This window comes from Hemiscyllium ocellatum, chromosome 14 (genome assembly GCF_020745735.1).
Source record: "Hemiscyllium ocellatum isolate sHemOce1 chromosome 14, sHemOce1.pat.X.cur, whole genome shotgun sequence".
Lineage (NCBI taxonomy): Eukaryota > Metazoa > Chordata > Chondrichthyes > Orectolobiformes > Hemiscylliidae > Hemiscyllium > Hemiscyllium ocellatum.
In genome coordinates this window covers 62154610-62180822 of record NC_083414.1, presented here as the reverse complement: position 1 = coordinate 62180822, position 26213 = coordinate 62154610, and the positions used below count along the sequence as shown (strand labels likewise).

At 43.6% G+C, this 26213-nt stretch overlaps 1 protein-coding gene across 1 annotated transcript; it reads left to right on the top strand.

The window, feature by feature from the left end:
- The first annotated feature begins 2051 nt into the window (after positions 1-2051).
- Positions 2052-24176, top strand: setmar (SET domain and mariner transposase fusion gene). Its single transcript, XM_060835736.1, has 2 exons — positions 2052-2315; positions 23127-24176. Exons 1-2 carry the CDS (start codon positions 2187-2189, stop codon positions 23910-23912), a joined length of 915 nt encoding a protein of 304 aa, XP_060691719.1. The 5' UTR covers positions 2052-2186; the 3' UTR covers positions 23913-24176.
- The last annotated feature ends 2037 nt before the right edge of the window (positions 24177-26213 follow it).

Here is a 26213-nt window from a genome sequence, read left to right as displayed (position 1 = left end):
TGTACAGTTTGATATCCAAGTACAGACCAAGTCCTCTTCACCCAGCACCCTTGGTAAGATGTTCCTTAAAAGCTATTTTTTTGATTAAATCTGTTCAAAAGTCTCTTTTCATGGCTCACTGTCAAATTGTATGTAATAACATTTCTAGGAAGCACTGCACAATGCTTTGCCACATTAAAATACTGTATAAGTTGTGCATGATATTGGATTGGGAGGGGATGGTGCGTGTTTAATCACACTATTCCTATCCTAGTAATACAAGTGAGGAATACTACAAGGAACATGTTTAATTATAGCAATCAAGGAATGTGTTTCAGCACAATGCAAGTATAATACAAACAAATTGTGAAGCTGTGAAGCCAGCAGCTAATCCTTTATTAGTCCATTGTAGCCGAACAGAGAACAAGCCTACTCTTCACTTCTATTTCATTGTTTGCGATTGTTTGGGAATTGCATCAGGGCTCACTGTAAAATTAATAATGAACTCCAAACCAAACCATCATTGAAAGAGTCATTCTGTTGTTCATACTCCAGAATTTCAGCTGTAACAGACTTTGTAGCACTTCAATCTCTGCCATGATCATAATGAACAGTGGTGCTGGCTCGAAGGGCAGAATGGCCTACTCCTGCCCCTATTGTCTATTGTCTATTGAATTAATAGGTTCTAATTTTGAGTTGTAGCGATTGTAATGGATAGAAATGTGTAGCGCTCTAAAAGCAGTCAGGTCAGGCAGCATCCAAGGAGCAGGACAATTGATATTTTGGGCATAAGCCCTTCATCAGGAATGTCGCTTGATCTACTGTGCTTTTCCAGTACCACGCTTTTCAACTCTGATCTCCAGCTTCTGCAGTCCTCACTTTCTCCTAGTGATTGTAACGAGGATTGTAAATGGCGGGTGACTTGGTGATAGGATACCGGCATCTGTGAAGTTATTCCAGAGTTACTCCCTAGAGACTTGCGCCTTGAACTCAAAAATAGGTACAATGATGGTTCCAAACCGTTATGGAGATAAGACTTAGACTTTAAGATCTGAATGTTTTTCTTAGCGTTCTTTTATTTCTGTTGTTTTTTTTAATGCTGGTTTTGTAACCAAAATGGCACCAGAGAGTGGTGATCTTGTACACTTTTCACTGTAATCATGTATTCTGATACTTGAACACATGACAATAGAATATAATTCTAGTTCCAATTCTCTGCTGCTCTGTCAGAGACTGTATTAACCTGCTGAAGAGATTGACCACCTTTCTGCTCTGTCATGAGTGTGGTGGATACTGCATACTCATTAAATGAGTTTTCCCCAGTCTCTGGCCAATATATATCTGTCAGACAACATCTTTGATTCTGGTCATTATCATATTACAGTTTTTTAAAAAATCACACAACAAGTAATAGTCCAACAGGTTTATTTGGAAGTACTCTGAAAGCTAGTACTTCCAAATAAGCTGTTGGACTATCACATGGTGTTGTATGATTTTTAAGTGGGTAGACAAAAGTGGGTAGGCCAGATGCTGGAGATTAGAGTGGTGCTGGAAAAGCACAGCAGGTCAGGCAACTTCCAAGGAGCAGAAAAATCGATGTTTCGGGCAAAAGTTCTTCATCAGGAATAGGAGATGAAGGGCTTTTTTTGCTTGAAACGTCGATTTTCCTGCTCCTCCGACGCTGCCTGACCTGCTGTGCTTTCCAGCATCACTCTAATGCTGATTTTTAACTTTGTCCACCCCAGTCCAATACCGACACCTCCACATCATATTACTGTTTGTGAGAGTTTGCTGTGTGTAAATTGGTTGTCATGCTTACAATATCAAGACATAAGTTATCTTACAAAAGTTCCTAAATTTCAAAAATAGTATTTTAGAAAGGGCGTCCCATGGACGTGAAAAGACTATACGAACTTTGTCTTTCCCACTCAAGTTCAGCCTGATGCTGTCCCTTTAATGGGAGGCGCCGCCCCTTTGCCTGATTGACATGCGAATCCAATATCCGATAGGAGGATAGGATGACTGACGCGCCAGGTTACCAATGGTTGTGCAGGGTGTAGCGGGCGGGACAGGGTTTGAAGGGGATACATTGTAACGACTCTGTGTGGAAAATGGATACAGTGTATTTGCCAGTGGCCGAGATTCCCAGAGGAGAAGAGTAAGGAGCCCGAGCTGGAAATCACTAACCCAGTGTGCCCACCAATGCAATGACCGCTGCCAGTAGCCAGGCCTCTCATTCAGGCCGTCTGCTGAGTTTTGATGTGTGCTGTGGCCTGGAGAACTTGCCAGTGTCAGTCCTGAATGAAGTGGACGACGACTGTTTGCCCCCCTTCCAGGTACAGCAGCGTTTAATTTACAAAACTATCGTGGCTCTCCACACATCAACAGAATTGTTAACTGAGTTTTAACCTGGGTTGTAACCCCCGTGAGTGCAGAGGTCATGTGGCTTTGTGTGGTTGTAATGTGTGTCTCATCGACTGTGCAGTTGACCCCAATTCTAACCGAAGTGCCAATTAAAGTTTGCAAATGTTAGGTTCTTTGCGAAGCCTACACTGCATAGTCGAACACAAGTCAGAAGAGAAGGTAACCTAACCTGGTCACACTTAGACTGCAGTGTGAACACAGACCATTTCTCTTTCCCGAGGGCTGGGAACAGTGTAAATGGGCCAGCAGGTTAATCAAAACTGAAAATAGTTTGGGTATTCAGGAGCATTCTGAGACTTGAACTTAATACCTAATCAACCTGTTCAGAGATGTCATGTTACACCTCTGGAGCAGGTGGGTTATAAACCCAGGCCTCCTGACTCAGGTAGGGACATTAATAAAAATCTTTGGTTTGATTTATTATTTTCACGTGTACCAAGTTACAGTAAAAAGTATTGTGTTCTATCCAGGTAAATCAAACCTTACATAAATACATCAAGGTAATATAATGGGATGCAGAATATAGTGTTACAGCTGCAGAGAAGGTACAGCAAAAGATCACCTCTAATATGAGGTCCATTCATTAATCTGATAACAACAGGGAAGAAGCTGTTCTTTAATCTGGTGGTAGATGTTTTCAAACTTTTATATCTTCTGCTGGGTGGAAGAGAGTGGAATGGTGTATAACTGGGGTGGGAGGGGTCTTTGATTGTGTTGGCTGTGTTTCCAAGAAAGCAGGAAGTAGAGACAGAGCCAGTAGAGGGAAGGCTGTTTTTCATGATGGACTGGGCAATGTTCATAACTCTCATAACTTCTTGTGGCCTCGGGCAGCTCAGTTACCATGCCAAGCTGTGATGAATCTGGATAAGATGCTTTCTATGGTGCATCTGTTAGGTTCTTTTTCCAAGGTTTCACTCATGAGATGCAATTCACACACACCACCTTCTGCAAACAGTTAAAGTTTATTGAAGCTTGCACAAGCTAAGTGACCCCCTTCGTAGGTGTGCAAAGTGAAGTCAAAAGAGGCCCCAAATGAGGGAAACACATCCCATTTATACAGGTCAGTTGGTAATGCTTGCAGGAACTGTGGTCACTACCCCCCATAACTGCATGTTACCCCAAGTACAATGGTAGGACGAGATCATCCACTGAAATAATGTAAATGTAAATGCCCTAATCCCGGGGAATCATTATGCAAACGATTTCCTGATTCCGAAGACCATATAGGTGTAATATGTCCTAGCTTCGGAGGATGATCACACAAACGTATTTGATTGGCTATGAAAACATTTCTGAATGGAAGGGACTGAATGAGAGTTTATAATAGCAGTAGAATAGTAGTAAATGGCTGCCCATGTGAAGTGTGGATTATAATGGATATTCACCCACCTTCCTGCATGTTGTCTGTGAGACAGAATGTCACCTTCCCATTCCCCCCCCCTCCTCCCCCACCCCACTTCCAGAATGTTCAGCTTCTTGGAGAAAAACAGTGCAGTTTAACCCTCTAACATTAAATTAATGTCCAGAGAGAGAGAATTTAACATTAACACATCTATAAAAATTGGTCAGGGTCATTTTCCCTAGCCTACTGTGGAAGTAGAGGTGTTGGTGTGCTTACTCTACTGTGGTGTTCACGTGAATGGACCACGACAGATCATTGGTGATAGTACTTCAAGGAACTTGAAGCTCTCGACTGTCTCCTCCTCAGCACCACTGATACAGACAGGGGCGTGTTCTCCATTCCGTTTCCTGAAGTCGAAGACCAGCTCCTTTATTTCGTTGATCTTGTGGGAGAGGTTGTTGTCTTTACGCCATGTCACTAAATGCTCTATCCCTTTCCTGTACTCTGTGTCATCAGTGTTTGAGATCCAACTCACTACAGTGGTGTCATCAGCAAATTTGCAAACAGAGTTGGAGTTGAATTTGGCCACAGTTGTGAATGTAAAGGGAGTACAGTAACGGGCTGAGTATAAGCCTTGTGGAGCCTTGCTGTTGAAGGTTATTGTGGAGGAGATGTTGTCACCTATCCTTACTGATTGTTGTCTGTGGGTCAGGAAGTTGAGGATCCAGTAGCAGAGGGGTAAGCTGGGTCTGAGGTCTTTGTGGTTTGGTTTGCAGTTATGGTGTTAAAGATGGAGCTAGAGTCAGTAATTAGGTATCCGACATAGATGTCCTCATTGTCCAGATGTTCCATGGATGAGTGTAGGGTAAGGGTGATAGTGTCTGCCATGGACCTGTTGTAACAGCAGATGAATTATATTGCCCCATTATTTGCACATAATCAACTTGTCAAGAAGAAACACACAAGATCTCTTAATTATTAGTCCTCTTATATGCGGACCATCTGAGATTGATTTTTGTCATTCTGATTAGTCATCTGAAGGCTGAAAATGTCCATGTGATTGGTCGCCATCAGCAAATGACATCACTTATCCCTCATATGCTTATTTTTAGCCCCTCGAGAGTGCATCTCTTTTAACTGTCTCAACTATTTCTGAAAGTGACAAGATCCATATTCTCACCATTCTCTGGGTAAAGGTGCATATTCTGAATGCCCTATCTAATTTCTTGATGGTTGCATGATATCGATGGCCTTTCGTTTTGCTCTACCCCATAGCTAGTGACTAACTTTCTCAGTATTTCACAAATTTAAAGGTCTCAACCTCATTTAGAATTTTACTTTCCAAATAAGAAATGATTTATGTATTATAGTACCTCACACATTTAAAATTAGTTTGACAATTAGACATGGCTATTCTGTAAGTTTATTAATAGTGTGACCTAGATGTTACCTGGTTGACATCATACTGCTCAAAATATATTAGATATAGTCACAGAAGCTGTTACAGTAAATTGTAATAAGTTGAATTGAGGCTTTATGCCCTCAAACTTGCGTCAAGTGGACCTTTTGAACCAAAGGATCCCCGATATAACCTGATATGCCTGCAAACAATAGGTTCTTGATTGTCAAGGGATTCAAGGGATATGGGGAGAAAGCTGGAGAATGGGGTTGAGAAACTTATTAACCATGATTGAATGGTGGAGCAGACTCGATGGGCTGAATTTATGCTCCTATGTCTTATGGTCTAAACATACTTTGTTTAAAAATAAGTACAAATTGAGTAAGTATGTGGAAAAACATCTTTGGTTCAATTTGTTCACACCGAGAATGGCAAACCATTTGTGGCAGCATGGTGGCTCTGTGGCTAGCACTGCTGCCTCACAGTGCCTCGGACTTCAGTTCGATTCCACCCTCAGGCAATGGTGAGGGGTTTGCATATCCTTCCTATGTCTGCATGGATTTCCACTGGGTGCTCTGGTTTCCTCCCACAGTCCAAAGGTGTGTAAGTTAGAACGCCCATGCTAAATTGTCTCCAGGGTTATGCAGGGTAAGTGGATTAGCCATGGGAAATGCAGGGTTACAGGGATGAGGTGGGTCTGGGTGTGATGCTCTTTGGAGGGTGGGTGTGGACTCAATGGGTCAAATGGCTCGCTTCCATGCTGTGTAGGGATTCTATCATTGTACAGTAAAAGGCTTGGAAAATATTGGGAGTTAGCTTGGAATAAATTCAAGAATCCTTTTTTTGTGTAGCATGCTGTCTTTGTTCAAGTCTGATACAGTCTGCCATCACATCAATCCAGTTGAACCTGTTTTGCCCCAGAGCATAGAATCATAGAATCCCGACAGTGTGGAAACAGGCCATTTGGCCCAACAAGTTCACACCGACCTACGGAAGAGTAACCCACCCAGACCCGGATAGGAGTCTGGATAGGAATACACAGATAGGAAAGGATTAGATGGATATGGGCCAAGTGCAGGGAGGTGGGGTTAGTGTGGATGGACATTTTGGTTGGCACGGACCAGTCTGGGCCTAAGGGCCTGTCTCTGTGCTGTAGGACTCTGAGTCCATTACATCATTACCCCTTATTGCACAGAAGACAGTGCTTTTCTTTGCCTTGTCTTGAATTGTTCCAGTCATCCATCAGGTGAAAGCTCAGCCTGTTTGTCCTTCAATCAACAAAATGTTTTAACTTTCTCTCAAGTTTTAACTTGCAGGGTATGAGCATTTTTTTCACAGAAAGATACTCAATGCTGAATGATAGCTGCCCATAATTTCATGCTCCAGCCTTGTCTAACTTTGCTCCAAATAATAATGTGGTCATGTGATAAGTGTGCACAGGTCTGGGTAACCCAGAGTTGCTAGTCCAGAACTTTGGCTTACCACGGGTAGGTTGTCAGCTTACTATCCTATTACCCACTATGAGCAAGCTGGACACGAAGAATTCTTAACATGGAGGTCAGTGTGGGTATTTAATAGCTTCCTCTGGCTACTGGCTGTGAAGAGGTTCTGTGTTGGTCACCATGCAACAGAATCTCAGGGCATGATCCATGGGCACCAGCCACGTGCATCTATATCCACGGAGATTCGTATCTGATAGTATTCTCATGTCAACTCTCGCTTACTAACCCATTCGCTTAATAAGTTGAAGTCTGCATTGCAGGATGCTCCAGAAACTAGCATTGAAAAATTGCTGCAAGGACACTCTGTGTGCAGGTACAGAGATCCAGCTCATGAATTTGACTATTTTGGATCTCTGGGCTGCCTCACTTGCTAAGTGTTCATTCAATTAGCTCTTATCTGAATGCTCACAGCATCCTTACCTTGTCAAGATACCTTGTTATGACAATAGGAATGTAGTGAAACTTCTAACCAAATACTCTATTGATTTGGACATCTGTAGGTTATCAAAAGCTGAGAAAATTTAAGCTCTTAGTTTTGTGAGAAGACTGTTCATGTTGTCTTTTGTGTAAGAAGGCTCTACAGTTCACAGAACAGAAACTGGGGGACATCAGTTTAAATGGGGCTTAAAGACTTGATATGGAGGGTTAATTTCTTCAAATTTGATTTTCTATAGCAGATATAGATAGATGTGTCTGCCTTAAGATCTTTATAACTTACTGTCTATCCATATATAGCTTGTTTTTTTTTCATATTTCTTCTTTCTCATAATAATCTTCTGTTCAGTGAAGAAATCCTGTCGCGTCCTTGGTTTCAGTATTTCAGTGACTGACCACCAAGTTAACTATAATAAAATATAACTATGATCTGTCAAGCTAGATTTCATTTTGCAATCTGACTTAGTATCATATGGGATCATAACAAAAGAGTGGAGTGTTCATGTGGGGGTACAATGTTAGCAGAGATAGCAGGTGAGACTGAGGGGTCTGCCATATAAGACAACATTCTGAAGTTGAGCCACTACACCGCAAGGAGGCAAATGAAATGTTGTCAGATTTTAATCTTTATTCTTTCGTTAGGTCTGGGCATTGCTGGCAAGGCCACCATTCATTGCCCTTGATCTGATTAAGTGGGTTTTTCAGGGGGAGTTAATTGTCAACCACAATGCTGTCTGTCTGGAGTCACATGTAGGTCAGGTAAGGATGGCAGATTTCTATTTCTAAAGGATGGCAATGAATGGGGTGGATTTTTATGATAATTTCATGGGATTAGCTTTATATTCCCAAGTTTCTTCATACAGTTCAAATTCCATCGTGGGCCTCTGGATTATGAGTCCAATTGCATTATTGTCTCCCCATTATCATAGGTCAATGGAATGTTGACATTTAGCACAAAGTGAATGGATTATAAAAGCAGATGTTATGAAGATATGGGTGTAGTGTATCTTTTAAGAGAATTAAAAGCTAGCAAAACTACCTGACAACACCAAGTGTTCTGAAAAAAGAAATAATGTAACATTTGGTTGAGCAACTCGATTAGCTGGTTGCCTGGAGATAAAAAATAAATTCAAATTCGGCCCATCAACTTAAATTATACTCCAAAATACCCACCTTCCATTAAGTTTGAATTGAGTATATTGACTACCTTTAAAAGCCAATGGCACAATCTGATACTTTTGGCGGGGGGGAGGGGGAGGTAAATAAGACTGGGGAAAATCGAACAGTTGAGAGGAGAACTGCCAAGCTGCCAGCATGTAAAGACTGCCTGAAAAAGACGACAGGAATCAGAGGAGAACCAAAACCTACCTGGTTTTGAGACAAGAAGTGTTGTTTTGTAAATCTTAATTAGGAGTTTTATTGGACTAGTATTATAGAAGGGAAGGTAAAAGATAGGTTGGAGGAAGGAGTTGTAAATAGTTAATTAATTAATTCTTTGTTATGCTTTAAGGAATAAAGTTAGTTTTTACTTCAACTAGTTCTTGGCTTATTGAATTTTCACAGGGTACTGCATGGGATAAATCTTTTCTGTGTTGCTGCTTTAAACTAAGCAGGAAGGTTTACCCCATGTCATAACACTGAAGTTATACAACAATTGTATCGATGTAAGTGGATCCACTGCATCTGGAGTACCAATTTGGTCTGCTTATGTCAGAAAGGATATAATAGCATTAGAATCAGTTCAGAGAGGTTACGTTTGCCTGTTTCCTGGGATGGTGGAGGGATTACCTTATGAGGAATGGTTAGACAGATTGGGCCTGTGTCCACTGGAGTTTTTGAAGAATGAGACCGTAGACCGGAAAGTGGAGTTGAGGTTTCAGTCACACCACACATGATTGTATCCTTACTAAATGAGGGAGCAGACTTGAGGTCGAATTACTTACTCCTGCTCTTAATTTGTATATTTTGCGGAACCAGTGAAGGTTGGCGTGGATTGGAGTTGTTGGTGAGCAGGACTTTGTATGGTACAGGGTGTGAGTGACGGAGTTCTGGATGAAATGGAGATTTTATTGGTTGTGCTTTGGAAGCCAGCACGGTGATTACAGGGTGCAGACATGCTGGTGGAAGCTTGCACCAGAAGTCAGGTTGAGTTAGGGATGCTGCTGTCAACAATTGTTCAAGTGACAGGTCAGATGAGGGATTTGGAAAGGCAAGCAGGATAGAGAAGGTGCACAGTTCCAGGCCGAGCTTTCACTATCATCAGAGTAAGGGACAGAATTGAAGGATAGGCATGGAGGATGGTGTGGCTAGTCCTTTTGGAGAGGGTGAGGAAGGACTGAAAGGATTTGAATTGGCAGAGGTGGGCATGAGGTTCGATGATGATGAGATGCTCCAAAACATTGGTAAAGCAGTAACTGGAGTAATTAAAAGGAAATTATAAAGATTACAGCATGTTTGTTTTGATCCTAATTTGTCGAGGGGCTCTTAGCAAAGATGAGTTGTGCAATGTTGGTGCAATACAGATTTCAGCCACACGATGGTGTAAAATCTCATACACTGAAGTGTCAATACCAAGCTAATAATGACATTGGGTTCCCAGAGTTTTTGAGCTGGAGACAAATTAACGTGCACTGTACAGAAGCAGTGAATGTGAAGCTGATGTTAACTATGATATAGTCAATGAATGGCTTGTTGGAACACATCATAGATCAAGCTTACCCTGACAGCCTGCCAACTGCTGAGTTTATGTTGCTTGGGTGCAGGCTGTAAGTTGACAGAAGATTGGAAAACTGTGGGTAACATTTACCTGGTGGGGTTGGGGACTGGTTGGAGGAGGGGGAGGGGAAGTGGCAAAACAGTCTTTTTTAAAAAATCGAAGCTGAGCTTCATATGATCCTGCTGCATTAGTTACCTGATGAAGGAGCGGCGCTCTGAAAGCTAGTACTTCCAAATAAATCTGTTGGCTATAACCTGGTGTTGTGTGATTTTTAACTTTGTGCACCCCAGTCCAACACCAGCACCTCCACTTCATTTAGTAAGGAAGAGGAAAAAAAATTGAAGAGACAACTTTGACATCAATCAGAACTTTGTTTTATCTAAAATACATCTGCGTTATTCTGAGCAATGTAACTCCTGGTAACCGTACAGAAAGATACATGTCAAAGATCCTAAACAGCTTTAGGCTCATTAATTGATTGAAAAATAATGAAAGTAGAACAGCAGGTGGTGCTGCACTGCAAGAAAACTGCTAGGAAGAATTGAGAGCGCTCACACCACACATCTCCTGGGTCATCCCACAGGGATTCAAGACAATAAATTAATTTGAAGTACAGTCAGTCTTAAGTAAGCAAGTATGACATATATTTGGCTCACAGCACAAACAGCAAGGAGCTAGAGGAATACTTGACTGTTTTGTTGGTGTATGGCATTTTTCTAAACCAGACCTTTAACATTGGCTGAATGAACGAATGGGTATCAGATCCATCCCCCGCCTCTCCCCCCCGCCCCCCCCCCCTCCCCCCGCCCCAACCCTATCTGAGGGACAGTGCCTGCTACACAAGGTTCCTCAAGGAGCTCTTGCAAGCACCACTGCTGGCCATACAGAAAAACCGTAAGGGAGCAGGAAAATCTAAAGGGGAGGTCTGTTGGGATGAAAGTGCAGAAGAGACATCAGAGGTTAAAGGTTGGTTAAGTAAGTGTCCAGGCATATACTGTTCTACTCAGAGCTTTACATCAATACACACATCACGAAACTCCCAACATATTGATCACTCACTCCCCTAATTTATAAACTTGCTTCTCACTCAACAATCCATTATGTTATATATAATTAATACATGTTCCCTGGTTCCAGTTGGCCTTAAGCATACTTTGCCAGACCCTACTAGCTGAAGACATGAAATAACACAAGATTTCATGAAACAAAAGCCAAAGGGAGTGATACTGAGTTAAGTGAAAATACAAAATTGAGGTTGTTTTAAATACATGTCCAGGCTGCAGCTGTACAAAACTCTGGTGCGGCTACACGGAGTATTGCATACGGTTCTGGTCACTACACTTTTGGAAGGATGTGGAACTTTAGAAAGGGTTCTAAGGAGATTTATTAATGTTGCCTGGTGTGAAGGGAAAACGTTGTGAGGAAAGGCTGAGGGACTTGAGGCTGTTTCATCCGAGAGAAGAAGGTTGAAAGGTGACTTAATCGAGATAATCAGAGGATTAAATAGGTTAGACAGTGATAGCCTTTTCCCTGGGATTGTGATGGCTAGCAGGAGGGGACATAGCTTTAAATTGAGGGGTTATAGATATAGGACAGATGTCAGAGGTAATTTCTTTACACAGAGTAGTAGGGATGCGGAGCGCACTGTTTGCAACAGTAGTAGACTCGCCAACTTTAAGGGCATTTAACTGGTAATTGGATAAACATATGGATGAAACTGGAATAGTGTAGGTTAGATGGGCTTCAGATTGGTTCCACGGGTCGGCACAACATCGAGGGCTGAAGGGCCTATCCTGCGATGTAATGTTCTAAGTCCCTGAAAAAGTATAACTTACAGGACTATGGGAAAAGAGCAGGAGAATGGGACTATTTGTAAGAAACAGGAGTAAGCCCTTGAAACCTGCCCTGCTATTCAACAAGGCCCCAACTGTTCTTTCACACCAGCTCAGAACAGCCGTCAATTCCCTGATATTTCAAAACTCTGCCTACCTGCTCTTCCAATACTTTGTTATCTAGACTTCGCAACTCCCTGAGCTAGAGAATCCCAGATAGTCACTGTACTGTTGGGGAGGGCAGGGGGTGAGACAATCTTTTGCATTTCAGTTTTACATGTATGTTCCCTTGTCCCAGAGTTTGCGACCCCACACCAACTCCACACTATCGAAAACATGCTTATCAACATCTATCATATCCGAGCCCCTCTTAGCAGGTATACCAGACTCAAAACATTAACTCAATTTCTCTCCATAGTACTGCCAGATCTACTGAGTTTCTCTGGCATTCTTCAGATGTTTCAATCATTCTTCTAAACTGTAAGGAATAAAGGCTTAACCTGTTTAGCTGTTTTTGATAATCAACCCCTTCAAAGCCCCGTGAATCTCTTTTTAACAGTCTCCAATGCACACTTTCTTTAAAATGTAGGGAACCAAAACTGTACACAGTACTCCCAGCTATAACCTTACCAATATCCTATACTTTGTACTTTGCCTGTAAAACCTAGCAAAAACAGTCCAAAATTCCATTTGCTTACTTGTTGCATCTGCATGCTAACTTTGTGTTTCATGCAGCCAGACACATTTGTGCTGCACTTCTTTGGAGTATCTTTTTTCATTTAAATAATAGCCTGCTTTCTGATTCTTCCTCCCAAAGAGCATGACCTCGCCCATTCCTACATTAAACTCCATCTGCCAAGTTTTTGCCCACTCACACAACTATTCATATCCCCTTGAAGATTCCTTTTGCCTTCATCACAGCATGCTGTCGCACTATTTTTGTGGTGCCAGCAAATTTGGTCCATTTCACTCTGCCCCCTCCAAGTTAATAATTTAGGATTGATCCTTGTGGCACTCCATTAATCTGGAAGAGACCCATGAATCCTGGCTCTCTGTTCTGTGTGTTAACCGATCTTCAGTCAGACTAATACATTCAAACTCGTAAGTTCCTATCAGTTAGGTTTTCAAAGAACCAGCACAGGACGATGGACCAAATGGCCTCCTGTGCTGTAATGTCTTTAATGTCTGAAGAGCTTTAGTTTCTGTGTCCTGAATTTCTTGTGGACTCAGTGGATTTTGATGCTAATTGATCGTTCCTTCCGGCAACTTGTAGCTCATATCATAGATGATATCTGAAGTCACAAACCACACTTACATTAGCAATGACGTAGCGCTTCAAGTACAGCATCTAAACTGTCAATCAACCACTCACAGCATCCTGTTGGATCTAGACAGCAGCATTAGTCATGTTAACTTGTATGACCACAGGGCATGGAGCTAGCTGCTTGAGGACAGAATAACACAGAGACTTTAATCTCTAAAAGAAAATAACAATCAGATAATGCAAGTGGAGGTGTAAAATATCAAAAAGCATTTACTAATAATAAAAGAATTGTGGAAAACTGAAAATTAAATGTGGAAATTATGAGAGGCTTGAATAGTGAGTCGAAGGAGTGAACTGAACCAATGCTGGCTTCAGTTCATCGACACTGAATTGCATTTTTCTTCCAAGAACTGTGACAGGAGAAGTCTTCCGTTCCAGGTCAGCCCTAGTGTGAAGATTTTTGTGTTCTCACTTTCTCAGCCAAATGCTTCATCTACCACAAAGCAGCTTGCAGCAACTGTTAAACTCAGGCATGCAACAGAAACAAGACTTGTAACTGTAAACCATCCTTCATGAAGTCAGGACATCCCAAAGTGTTTTATAACCAAGGAAGTACTTTTGGTATGATGTAGGAAACATGACAGCATGCAACAAGATCTCGCAACCAGCGATGTAATAGCGGATCTGATCATCTGTTCTAGTTGAGGCACAGATATTGGTCAGGACACTATATCAGTGTTATTGGAAACTCTTAGGACGCCCTACCTAATAACTCCACATGGTCATACTGCAGACAGACTGGACACACGAACATTCAGATTGGCATTAATACCTCACTAAATAATCATTTAAACATTCACCATCAACAAAGTAATTCATTCCTGTTTTTTGTGATTAACTGCTGAATCCGATGTATTTTTATGTCGCCAATCACATAATTCTTTGATTATTTTATTTAATGCCACTCTATAGGACAAAAGTAGGGTACTTAGTGATAGTTTGAGGAATTTGGTTTCCCAATTTGATTGCACTTGATAGCCTCAAATCAAAACTCACTGCTGGGGACTATTTGCTATCTTCTATCATCCTTGTTATAACTCTAAAAGAACGGTAAGAGTCCAGCACTTTAGATAGATTTTGAAATTCTGGATTCAGGCATAACTTTCAAAAGGGAATTAAATATACACTTGCTACAGAAATGTTTGTTGGAGAAAAAGTGAGAACGTAGGACTAACTGGATAACTCCTTCAAAGATCTGGCACACACGTGATTGTCCTTCTTCTGTTCTGTATAATTCTATATCTGTCACTCCAGGGCAGAATAATCCCAGGCCCTGAATGATGTGGACTGTGGGAAGTAAAGTGAGGCCTATCTTGACATCAGGAACAGTAGGTTCCATTGTCCAAATACGTTCCAAGCATCAAGAGTGTGTCGTGGTCAGCCCTTTGGATCCAGTGCAATCATTTTGGAGGATTTACAGGAACACAGTCGGGGAGATGTACAGACATGGGTCTGGCAACTCATTGTTTGGGGATGCCTGGCTAAGTCACTCAAGGAGCTGATGGATCATGGTCTGTCTGGGGGCTGTCAATTCTAGGCAGTGTTACTGGGAGGTGGTGGCAGTGCTGTGGGAGGGAATGTGGGCAACTAAATTGCGAGGATTGGAGGTAAAATACTGGGATGCAGAAGGGATGACTGAACTGAAAGGGGAAATTCAGTATATAAGGGTTGAAGGGGAGAGACAATAGAGCATGTCATGAAGGGAGTCATGTGGAGGATGGTGGGATTGGGATTGTCGCTCATTGATAGCAAGTTTCCATGCTCATATAGTTTGTTCTGATATAACACGACAATTCCATTCCCATGTTGTAAGAAAATCGCGTTATAGCCAATACGGATAAGGGAAGTTCATGTTCTGCAAATAGCGGTCTAAATTCTTCAATCGCGTTAAAGACTATTCGTGTTGAAGAAACACACATTCTAGCAGAACCGACTGTGTCTACATCGACGGAGCTGAGATGGAGAGGGTTGGGGAATGTCAAGTTCCTAAGAATGACGATAACCGACAATCTGTCCTGGACCTCCCGTGTAGATGCAATGGTCAAGGAGGCACAACAATGCCAGGTTTTCCTAAGGTGAATTCGGAAATTCAGCATGTCCATCAGGACCCTCACCATGTTTTACAGCTGAACTATAGAAAACATTCTAACTGGGTGCATTACAGACTGGTACAGAAACTGCTCTGCCCAGGACTGTAAGAAACTACAGAAAGTTGTGTGCATAGTCCAGACTATAACAGACGCCAACCTCCCATTCATGGAGTGCATTTACACAGCTCATTGCCACAGAAAGGCTGCCAACATCATCAAAGACACATTGCACCCTGGTAATGCTCTTTTCCAACCTCTTCTGTCAGGCAGAAGATACAGAAACTCAAACACGCGGCAACAGGTTCAAGATCACCTTTAACCTTGCTGTTATTAGATTGCTAAATGGACCTATCTAATTTCAAATTATCTTGGTTTTGGTAATGTTGATTTTGGTTTGTCCACCTCCTGTGTGGCTGTAATCTTGTATGCCTTGCTCCTTCTGAGCACCTGTGATCTGTTTGTCCATGTTTGTTATGATCTGCCTGCACAGCTCACAAAACAAAGCTTTTCACTCTACTTAGGTACATGTGACTACAATAAATCAAATCAAATTAGTGCAGTACCAGACTTGGCATACCTACTTGATTTTCCTATGGCTTGGTGAGATGGGGTAAAGGGGTCAGTTGTAGATTCCATTGGCAGGTTGGATGGGGACTTTGGGATATGTGAAGCCTACGGGTTTGAGAGAGGGAGAGGCGTTTTACCAACGTGAAGAAATGGAGCCTGAAACTCACTGTTGAAGGAGGATTCGCTGCCACTTCCATTGTCCTGTACATAGCAAGTGTGTATTTCAGATGAAAATGGTTGTGATCACATTAGGAGTGGGTAGGTAAGCGGTTTGTTCTGTGATGAATGGGGTTTCAAGTCCCCTCAAAGGGCAACAGCATTATATAGATACCAAAACACTGAAGCTGAAACACATGAATGAGTGATAAATTCCTCACAAGCCTTCAATATTAGTCTACCATTTACCATCCAGCTGCAGATTGAATGGTTTGCAAAGCAGTGTAATGCCAACAGTGTGGGGTCACTTCCTGCACTGGCTGAGGGACTCTTCTTCTCAACCCCCTCCCTTTGCCTTCAGGTTAAACCACCACCATTCGTCCATTTCTAATGAGAGGGCAGCCCTGTGGCTTGATAGGGTTATACTGACTTTACCTTCACATGGCAGTCTAACTCCTTGCCCGAACACTCCTGACCATACCATACTGAAAGAACCCCACCAGGGACAAAGCTAGATGGGCTCTACCTCCTTAAGTATTTATTCTCTTCATCATTGATACACGGAGTTGGTACACACTACTACCTCAGAGTCGCTGTAGAAATTCACCAAAGCTCCTCTGACAGCATCATCTGAACCCCTGTTGACTACAGTGATCCAGTGTTGAACTGGGCTCTCAATCCTATTTGTTCATTGGGATCTGGTGATTTTTATATCCAAAGTCTTGGGATCTCAAGTAGAAATCAGATTTGTGATCTCCTTTCAATATAAATTCCACTGGATCGGCCAGCTAGTCATCGAATGGTGAATGTAAACTGCATGAGCAGGTACTTATTCAGTTTTTACGAAGGTGAGAACTGATTGAAGATGGGAAGTGTGAGGAGGAAGACCGACCATGGCTCCTCGACAGGTCAGAAGCTGCACGTGTCAGCAGCTGCACGTGTCAGCATCCACTTAGTTCACATCATAGTGACATTCTACCCAGAAAATGTGCATGGTTGTGGCCGATTGTGTACGGTTCTGGTCACCACATTACAAGTAGCATGTAGTTGTTCTGGAGAGAGTGCAGAGAAGATTTACTGGAAAGGGCTAGAGAATTGTAGCTACAAGAAGAGATTGGAGAGGTTGGGATTGGTTTCCTTGAAACAGAGAAGGCTTAGGGGTGTCATTGTGAGGGGTAGAGACAGGAGGAACTTATTTCCCTTGGCAGAGAGTTTTAAAAAAGGGCTCATAGATTCAAACTAAGTGGCAGAAGGATTAGAAGGGACGTGCGGAAAATCTTTTGACACAGAGGGTAGTGGGTGTCTGGAATTTACTACCCGAATTGGGATCTTGGTGTCCATGTACACAGATCTCTGAAAGTTGCCACCCAGGTAAATAGTGCTGTGAGGAAGGCATATGGTGTACTGGGCTTTATTGGCAGAGGAATTGAGTTCCGGAGTCCTGAGGTCATGTTGCAGTTGTATAAGACTCTGGTGCGGCCTCATCTGGAGTATTGTGTGCAGTTTTGGTCGCCATACTATAGGAAGGATGTGGAAGCTTTAGAACGAGTGCAGAGGAGGTTTACCAGGATGTTGCCTGGAATGGTAGGAAAATCTTATGAGGAAAGGCTGAGGCACTTGGGGCTGTTCTCATTGGAGAAGAGAAGGTTTAGGGGAGATCTGATAGAAGTGTATAAGATGATTAGGGGTTTAGATAGGGTAGATACTAAGAACCTTTTACCGCTAATGGAGTCAGGTGTTACTAGGGGACATAGCTTTAAATTAAGGGGTGGTAGGTATAGGACAGATGTTAGGGGTAGATTCTTCACACAGCGGGTTGTGAGTTCATGGAATGCCCTGCCCGTATCAGTGGTGAACTCTCCTTCTTTATGGTCATTTAAGCGGGCATTGGATAGGCATTTGGAAGTTATTGGGCTAGTATAGGTTAGGTAGGATTCGGTCGGCGCAACATCGAGGGCCGAAGGGCCTGTACTGCGCTGTATCCTTCTATGTTCTATGTTCTATGAATTGGTGGTTTTAGGCAGAGACTCTTAAACCCTTTTAAAATATATCTGGATCTATATTGCAAGTGGTATAAGCTGCAGGGCTATGAGCCATGTGTAGGAAGATGAGATTAGAGAGAGCATCTGGGTGTCTTTGGATTGGGGGTGTCTTTGGATTGGCATGGACAAAATGGAGAAAGTGAGGACTGCAGATGCTGGAGTTCAGAGCTGAAAATGTGCTGCTGGAAAAGCGCAGCAGGTCAGGCAGCATCCAAGGAGCAAGAGAATTGACGTTTCGGGCATGAGCCCTTCTATGATTCCTGAAGAAGGGCTCATGCCCGAAACGTCGACTCTCCTGCTCCTTGGATACTGCCTGACCAGCATGGACAAAATGGGCGAAATGGTCCCTTCTGTGCTGTATCATTTTTATGGTACTGAGGGGTACATCACAATACCCTGATAAGAAAAATGGCACGCAAGTAACACTGATGTTGAAGCAGTGTTTTAAAGGATTATTATATCTCTCAACAAAAGAAGTATCATTCATTAAAAGAAACAAAACATTCACATTAAAGTGGTACCTGTACATTAGTTAAAGATTACTTTTACATTACGAAGCTGATAAGATCATAGTTGTTGGTTTTACGGTCGTCAAAATTGCAGAATTTATATGAAACTTGGGATTGTGTTTAAAGTGGTCATAGTTGTTGATACATTATTTTAATTCCTATATTAATTCCTAACATTATTGTTTTTGCACCATTTATGAATGCAGTGGTGAGTGCAACTCATTTTCATGGAATCCATACAGTGTGGAAGCAGACTGGTCCATCGTGTCCACACCAACCCTCCATAGGGCAGCTCACCCTGACCCAGGCCCCTATCCTATCCCTGTACTCCTGCATTTCCCATGACTAATCCTCATGGCCTGCACATTCCTGGTCACAATGGGCAATTCACCATCGCTAGTCCACCTGACTTGCAAATCTTTGGAGTTTGGGAGGAAACTGGAACACCCGGAGGAAACTCACACAGACACGGGGAGAAGATACGAACTCCACAGTCATCCAAGGGTGGAATCGAACCTGGGTCCCTGGCGCTGTGAGGCAGCAGTGCTGATCACTGAACCGCCACGTCACCCTCATTTAGCTCCTATTTCCTGTAACGAATGTTGTCTTTTTTTCTTAGATAAATGTTGAACTTCCCTTCGGAGCCCATGTAATTTCCTGGTGACAGCGTAGATCCAGGTTTTACCTTCCTACTATTTTGAGGTTTTGGAAATGAAGTTGGAGCAGTGTGGTGGTTATGTTGTGTTAGTCGACTAATAATCCAGTGAACAGGAGTTCATATCCCATCATCACAGCTTGAGAATTTGAATCAAGGGAGAGGTATCTGTAATAAGTGAGTCTGAAGCTGTTACAAATACTCAGTTGCATTGCTATGGGGATGGAAAGCTGCTGTCCAACCCACGTGAGACTCCAGGCTCACACCAACAAGTTGGGACTTCTAACTGCCCTCTGAAGTTGACTGAAAAGCTAGTCCATTACTAAGATACCTCCAAAATGCACACCATCCTCGGAGGGGAAGGACATTCAGCATGTTCATAAAGACACTTATCAATTTATGTGGATGCATCATAGAAAGCATCCTATCTGGGTGCATCACCGCTTGGTACAGCAACTGCTCTGCCCAGGACCATAACAAACTACAGAGAGTTGTGAACACAGCCCAGTCCGTCACGCAAACCAGCCTTCCATCCATTGACTCCATTTACAATTCCTGGTGACTTGAGAAGGCAGCCAACATCATCAAAGCCCCTTCCCACCCCAGTTATAATCTCTTCCACCCCTTTCCATTGGACAGAAGATACAAAAGCTGTAACACACATATATGAACAGATTCAAGAACAGCTTCTTCCCTGCTGTTATTAGACCTCTGAACAGACCTCTCAAATTTTAAATTTAATGTTGATCTTGCTGATTGTGCAACCTCCTCTGCAGCCACAACATTGTATTCCTCACTCTGTTTGATTACTCTAATGCACTTTCTGCAGTATGATTTGCCGTGCGGTTTGCAAAACCATGTTTTTCACTACACTGAAGTACATGTGGCAATAATAAATCCAAATTTATTAAAAGAACAGTAAAGGTGGGCTTGCCAATAATGCCCAAAATCAGAAGGATGAATTTTAAACCAACCCATTGAGAAGCTGGTTACAATCCTGCTACAATTTCTTGGTTTAACAGCAGCGTGAGAGATGTGAGTGAATTTTTAAGTATTTATTTATACTAGATTTGCTTGGGTGCAGTTTTTAAAAGAATGTAACCTCTGCTATCCACTGTACCAGATCAATTATGTCCTTTTTAAAAGTAATTTCTACATCGCTCAGTATATTTTCATGATGTAAATATGTGCTTGGACATTTGGATTTATCCTGATCCATCAATTCCTTTCTTTTTCCCCTCCGTTTCTCCCTATTCGAAGAAAGGGACATGGTCTGTGGAGTTAACATACCTGGCCTGCTTTTCACGCTTCATTTAATAGATGTATAGAGCCCAGGCACCAACCGGGACAGACGAAGGGCATTTATCTGAAAGCCATATTTACATAAGTTAATTAAGGCCAAGATTATTAAGTCCTTCTTGAGAGACAGTGAGATCCATATTTAGAAATGGGTAATGAAGTCTTTGGAAGCTGGAATCTAATGCTGCCTAGGTCACACAGCTATAACCTTTACATTCAAATGAAGGAGTGAACTTCGCTGCTGAGGTCAGGAGGTGTTAGTGATGAGTTGTGCAATGAGATACTTTGTGTTTTTGTTGATCAGCTTTTGTGTTTGGTGATGTTTGTTTGTAACTATTTTGGAATCCTTTTTTTATATGTTGTACTATATTTTCTTGTTTGTGCAGAAAATACCGCTTACAGAAGGTTCAGACTAGCGGGAGTAATACTTTGACCAGTATTCCATCAAAAGCACGTGCTGTCTGTCTTTCACTCTAGTACCTGGGATGCTGAACTCCTGGGCATGACTGTATATAGCTGAAAATGTGTTGCTGGTTAAAGCGCAGCAGGTCAGGCAGCATCCAAGGAACAGGAAATTCGATGTTTCGGGCATAAGCCCTTCATCAGGAATGAGGAAAGTGTGTCCAGCAGGCTAAGATAAAAGGTAGGGAGGAGGGACTTGGGGGAGGGGTGATGGAGATGTGATAGTTGGAAGGAGGTCAAGGTGAGGGTGATAGGCCGGAGTGGGGTGGGGGCGGAGAGGTCAGGAAGAAGATTGCAGGTTAGGAAGGCGGTGCTGAGTTCGAGGGAATCGACTGAGACAAGGTGGAGGGAGGGGAAATGAGGAAACTGGAGAAATCTGAGTTCATCCCTTGTGGTTGGAGGGTTCCCAGACGGGAGATGAGGCGCTCTTCCTCCAACCGTCGTGTTGTTATGTTCTGGCGATGGAGGAGTCCAAGGACCTGCATGTCCTTGGTGGAGTGGGAGGGAGAGTTAAAGTGTTGAGCCACGGGGTGGTTGGGTTGGTTGGTCCGGGCGTCCCAGAGGTGTTCCCTGAAGTGTTCCACAAGTAGGCGGCCCATCTCCCCAATATAGAGGAGGCCACATCGGGTGCAGCGGATGCAATAGATGATGTGTGTGGAGGTGCAGGTGAATTTGTGACGGATATGGAAGGATCCCTTGGGGCCTTGGAGAGAGGTAAGGGAGGAGGTGTGGGCGCAAGTTTTACATTTCCTGCGGTTGCAGGGGAAGGTGCCGGGAGTGGAGGTTGGGTTGGTGGGAGGTGTGGACCTGACGAGGGAGTCACTGAGGGAGTGGTCTTTGCAGAACGCTGATAGGGGAGGGGAGGGAAATATATCCCTGGTGGTGGGGTCCGTTTGGAGGTGGCGGAAATGACGGCAGATGATACGCTGTATACGGAGGTTGGTGGGGTGGTAGGTGAGAACCAGTGGGGTTCTGTCCTGGTGGCGGTTGGGGGGGGTGGGGCTCAAGGGCAGAGGAGCGGGAAGTGGAGGAGATGCGGTGGAGGGCATCGTCGATCACGTCTGGGGGGAATCTGTGTTCTTTGAAGAAGGAGGCCATCTGGGCTGTACGGTATTGGAACTGGTCCTCCTGGGAGATGTGGCAGAGACGAAGGAATTGGGAATATAGGATGGCGTTTTTACAAGGGGCAGGGTGGGATGAGGTATAGTCTAGGCAGCTGTGGGAGTCAGTCAGTTTATAGTAGATGTCTGTGTTGATTCGGTCGCCCAAGATAGAAATGGAAAGGTCTAGGAAGGGGAGGGAGGAGATTGAGACAGTCCAGGTGAATTTGAGGTCGGGATGGAAGGTGTTGGTAAAGTTGATGAACTGTTCAACCTCCTCGTGGGAGCACGAGGCAGCGCCGATATAGTCATTGATATAGCGGAGGAAAAGGTGCCAGGTGGTGCCAGTGTAGTTGCGGAGATGGGCTGTTCCACATATCCTACGAAGAGACAGGCATAGCTGGGGCCCATGCGGGTGCCCATGGCAACTCCTTTAGTTTGGAGGAAGTGGGAGGATTGGAAAGAGAAGTTGTTCAGGGTGAGGACCAGTTCAGTCAGTCGAAGGAGGGTGTCGGTGGAAGGGTACTAGTTGGTGCGGCGGGAAAGGAAGAAGCGGAGGGCTTTGAGTCCTTCGTGATGGGGGATGGAGGTGTACAAGGACTGGATGTCCATCGTGAAGATAAGGCGTTGGGGACCAGGGAAGCGAAAATCATGGAGGAGGTGGAGGGCGTGGGTGGTATCCCAAACGTAGGTGGGGAGTTCTTGGACTAAGGGGGACAGAACCGTGTCGAGGTACACGGAGATGAGTTCGGTGGGGCAGGAGCAGGCTGAGACAATGGGTCGGCCGGGGCAGTCAGGTTTGTGGATTTTGGGCAGGCCGTAGAAACGGGTGGTGCGGGGTTGTGGGACTATGAGGTTGGAGGCGGTGGATGGGAGATCCCTTGAGGTGATGAGATTATGGATGGTCTGGGAGATGATGGTTTGGTGGTGGGAGGTGGGGTCATGGTCAAGGGGGCAATTGGAGGAGGCGGCCGCGAGCTGGCGTTTGGCCTCAGCGGTATAAAGGTCGGTGCGCCAAACTACTACCATGTCTTGGATGCATTTAAGCAACATTTAAACATGCAAAGCTTTGTACAAAGCCATTATTTTTGCTTCTGAACATTAAATGAGTATTCCACTTTATTAGTAACATCTTTTATATTGAAAAAGGAACTTGTCAATTAACTTATTTTTATCCCTTTATTAGTCAAGTGTGAACTTAGGAGAGGTGCAGTTCCTCCTGACAGAGACAGACACAGCACAGCACTGTCTGGCGTAAATCTCTTCTAAGGCTGTTCTATGTTTGTCTTGCAGTACACACCAGAAAATGTGGCTGGACCTGGAGAAGGTCGTGATCCCACTGAAATAACCCTCCCAGGTTGCGAGTGCCTAACCTCTTCCTGTGAACAGGACACGTGCGTTTGTCTACAGCGCTACGTTGGAGCTTATGATGATGATCTGTGCCTTGTTGACTTTAAGGAGGAGATGGGCTACTCGAGGCCGGTGTTTGAGTGTAACATTATGTGCAAGTGTGGTGAGGCTTGTAAGAACAGGGTAGTCCAGAGGGGCCTGGCTTTTAAACTGCAGGTGTTCAAGTCCTCCCGGAAAGGGTGGGGCCTTCGCACTTTGGAACCGATTAAGACAGGGAGGTTTGTGTGCGAGTATGGGGGTGAGGTCATCAGTTCTCCCGAAGCTGGCAGGCGAACTCGATCCCAACGTTTTGGTGACATGAACTATATCATAGCTGTGAGAGAATACCTGAGCACTGGAGAAATACTAGAGACGTACATCGACCCTACCCATGTTGGCAATGTTGGCCGATTCCTCAATCATTCTTGTGGTCCTAATCTCTACATGGTTCCTGTTCGTGTCAGCTCAATGGTTCCAAGGTTGGCTCTTTTTGCAGCTTGTAATATCGCAACTGGGCAGGAGCTGACATATGACTATTCTGGAAAGTTCAACAATCTTGAGAAGAGAGTTTCAACTGAAGAAGGGCCCAATGGAGAGACTGGTACCCCGAAACTGTGCTACTGTGGTTCACCGTCATGTACTGGCTTTTTGCCATTTGACGGTTCACTCTATAACCTGAAAGACAAGTAGAATAAGATTTGGCATTGGCTGCAGCCGATCAGACGTTGTTTTTAAGAGATTTGTCTTTGCAATTTATGCATGTTTATGCTCCCAGGTGTTGAATCTGTAACGTGCACTCTTCCGAGATATACACTTATGAATATACAAATTAGTTCATTTATAATTGGTTTGCAGCACATACATAGTCACTTACAGTAAAACACCCTGGCTATACATTTCAAAATACAGTTTTCCATTTTCCTTAAACATTTTAGGATCATATGAATCCTAAATTCAGACAGATTCATTCATGAATGAGTATTTAAATAAATGTCTGGCAGAGCCAACTGACACATTTGAAATGACCCCTGTCATCCATTAGCCCATCATACAGTGCTTTTCAAGGTGACTCACTCCACTGAGTTTTTTTAGTGCATTGGTTACAGTTATGTAGCAAGAATGAAAAGGATGGGGGTGTGGACAGTAAAGCTGATGTTGAATCTCCTACAGATTAATTGTTGACCAGTACACTTAACATTGACCAATTAAGAATTCAGAGATGGTTAACTGCATTTCATTTAGTAAATACAAATCTGTATTGGGCATTGGAGGTTATTCGGTCAGGAACTTAGGTGATTTATGCAAGTAAACTTTACCCTTTTTGTAAGGTAGATCTTAGTGTGCGAGTGTTTTTTTATTGTAGTGAGCTCGTCACCATTCTGATATCAAGGAAGTAATGTTTGTGAAATCTCTCTGTGTCTCTGTCTTCGCGCCTCTCTCTCTCTCTCTCTCTCTCTCTCTCTCTCTCTCTGTGTTTCTCTCATTTGTGTGTGTCTCTGTCTGTCTGTCTCTCTCTCTGTCTGTCTGTCTCTTTCTCTGTGAGTGATGGTATTGTCCTGCTCGATGCCTGTCCTCAACACCCAGCTCATGCTCATAACTGGTGTCTGGCTTGATGAGCAAGCTGAAGGCGGAGTCACCATGCTTCTCATACTTTTGAACCACCAAACCCCGTCCCTTACCCTGATCAGTCACTTTGTGATTTCCTGCTTTCACGCAGCCACATACTACAACCTCCCCAGCCACAACCATCTCAGGAGGTGGAGTGATAGGAATAGCTCAGTGCTGACATAGACTCCATCATTTGATCTGACACTCAAATTGGCATCGCGTATAACACAAGGACCAATATAGACTTGGGATCAGTATATGGGGTGTTACTGGGCATGAGTGGCTACAACCAGGCCAGTTGTAAGATATGGTTTGTGCATCAGTTTCATGGAAATATATTATTGTTCCTTCAGTGTCACTGGGTCAAAGTCCTGGGGCTCCCTCTTTGACAGTACTGAGGGTGTATCTTTACCAATGGACTGCAGTGGTTCAAGAAGGCAGCTGACCACCAGATTCTCCAGGGCAACTAGGAATGAGTAATAAGTGCTTGTCCAGCCAATGAAACCCACATCTTTTGAATGAATAAGAAATACAGTTGGGTTCTGATACAGTGTACTCTGAATCTACGACAGGGTATTGTAAAGGACTTTTGGGGGTAGTATACTGTTATGGGATACAGTATACAGGATATCATTATGCTTTTGGCAGCCTCTGCTTCATCCCTTTCTCGTGCTGCAGACCTTAAGGTGCTGCTACTGTGCCCTCCCCCCACTCCCACTCCCACTCCCACCCAAGAGTCTTCTGCATCTTTTATGTGGACAAGGGTGGTTAGCACTGCTGCCTCACAGTGCCAGGGACCTAGGATCGATTCCACTTCTTGGGGGACTTCCTCTGTGGAGTTTGCATGTTCTCCCCCCTCTGTGTCTGCGTGGGCTTTGTTTTACAGATGTGCAGGTTGGGTAGACTGGGCACAGTAAATCACTCGTAGTGCCCAGAGATGTGCAGGCTCGGTGGATTAGCCATGGAAAATGCAGGGTTACAGGGATAGGGTGGGGGTGGTGTTTCTGAGTGGGATGCTGTTCGGAGGGTCAGTGTGGACTCAATGGGCCAAATGGCTTGCTTCCACACTGTAGAGATTCTGTCCTGAGATTCTGTGAAGTCACTAAGACCTCTGAGGATGCAACAATACCCCCCCATGTACAAAGTAGAACTCCCACCACATCTAACAAAATTCTAGGAATTATGCCACAGCGGAAGTTCTTCAAAACAAGCTGACCTATCAGTTAGATGATAACGTACGTGCTATGTCTCACTTGAAGGTGCATATTTAGTGAGTAACATGTGAATTGTTCAATGGATCGACATGGCAGGTGAACAACTTGCCGTCCATCGATGTTAGGGTCACCGGTCTACAATCCTCTGACTTTTCCTTACTACCCTTCT

Bases quoted from the DNA above. Each gene is read 5' to 3' on its own strand.
- setmar (XM_060835736.1), top strand. From the start codon at position 2,187: ATGACCGCTGCCAGTAGCCAGGCCTCTCATTCAGGCCGTCTGCTGAGT. The intron at 2,316-23,126 runs GTACAGCAGCGT...TTTGTCTTGCAG, and splicing joins ACTGTTTGCCCCCCTTCCAG to TACACACCAGAAAATGTGGC.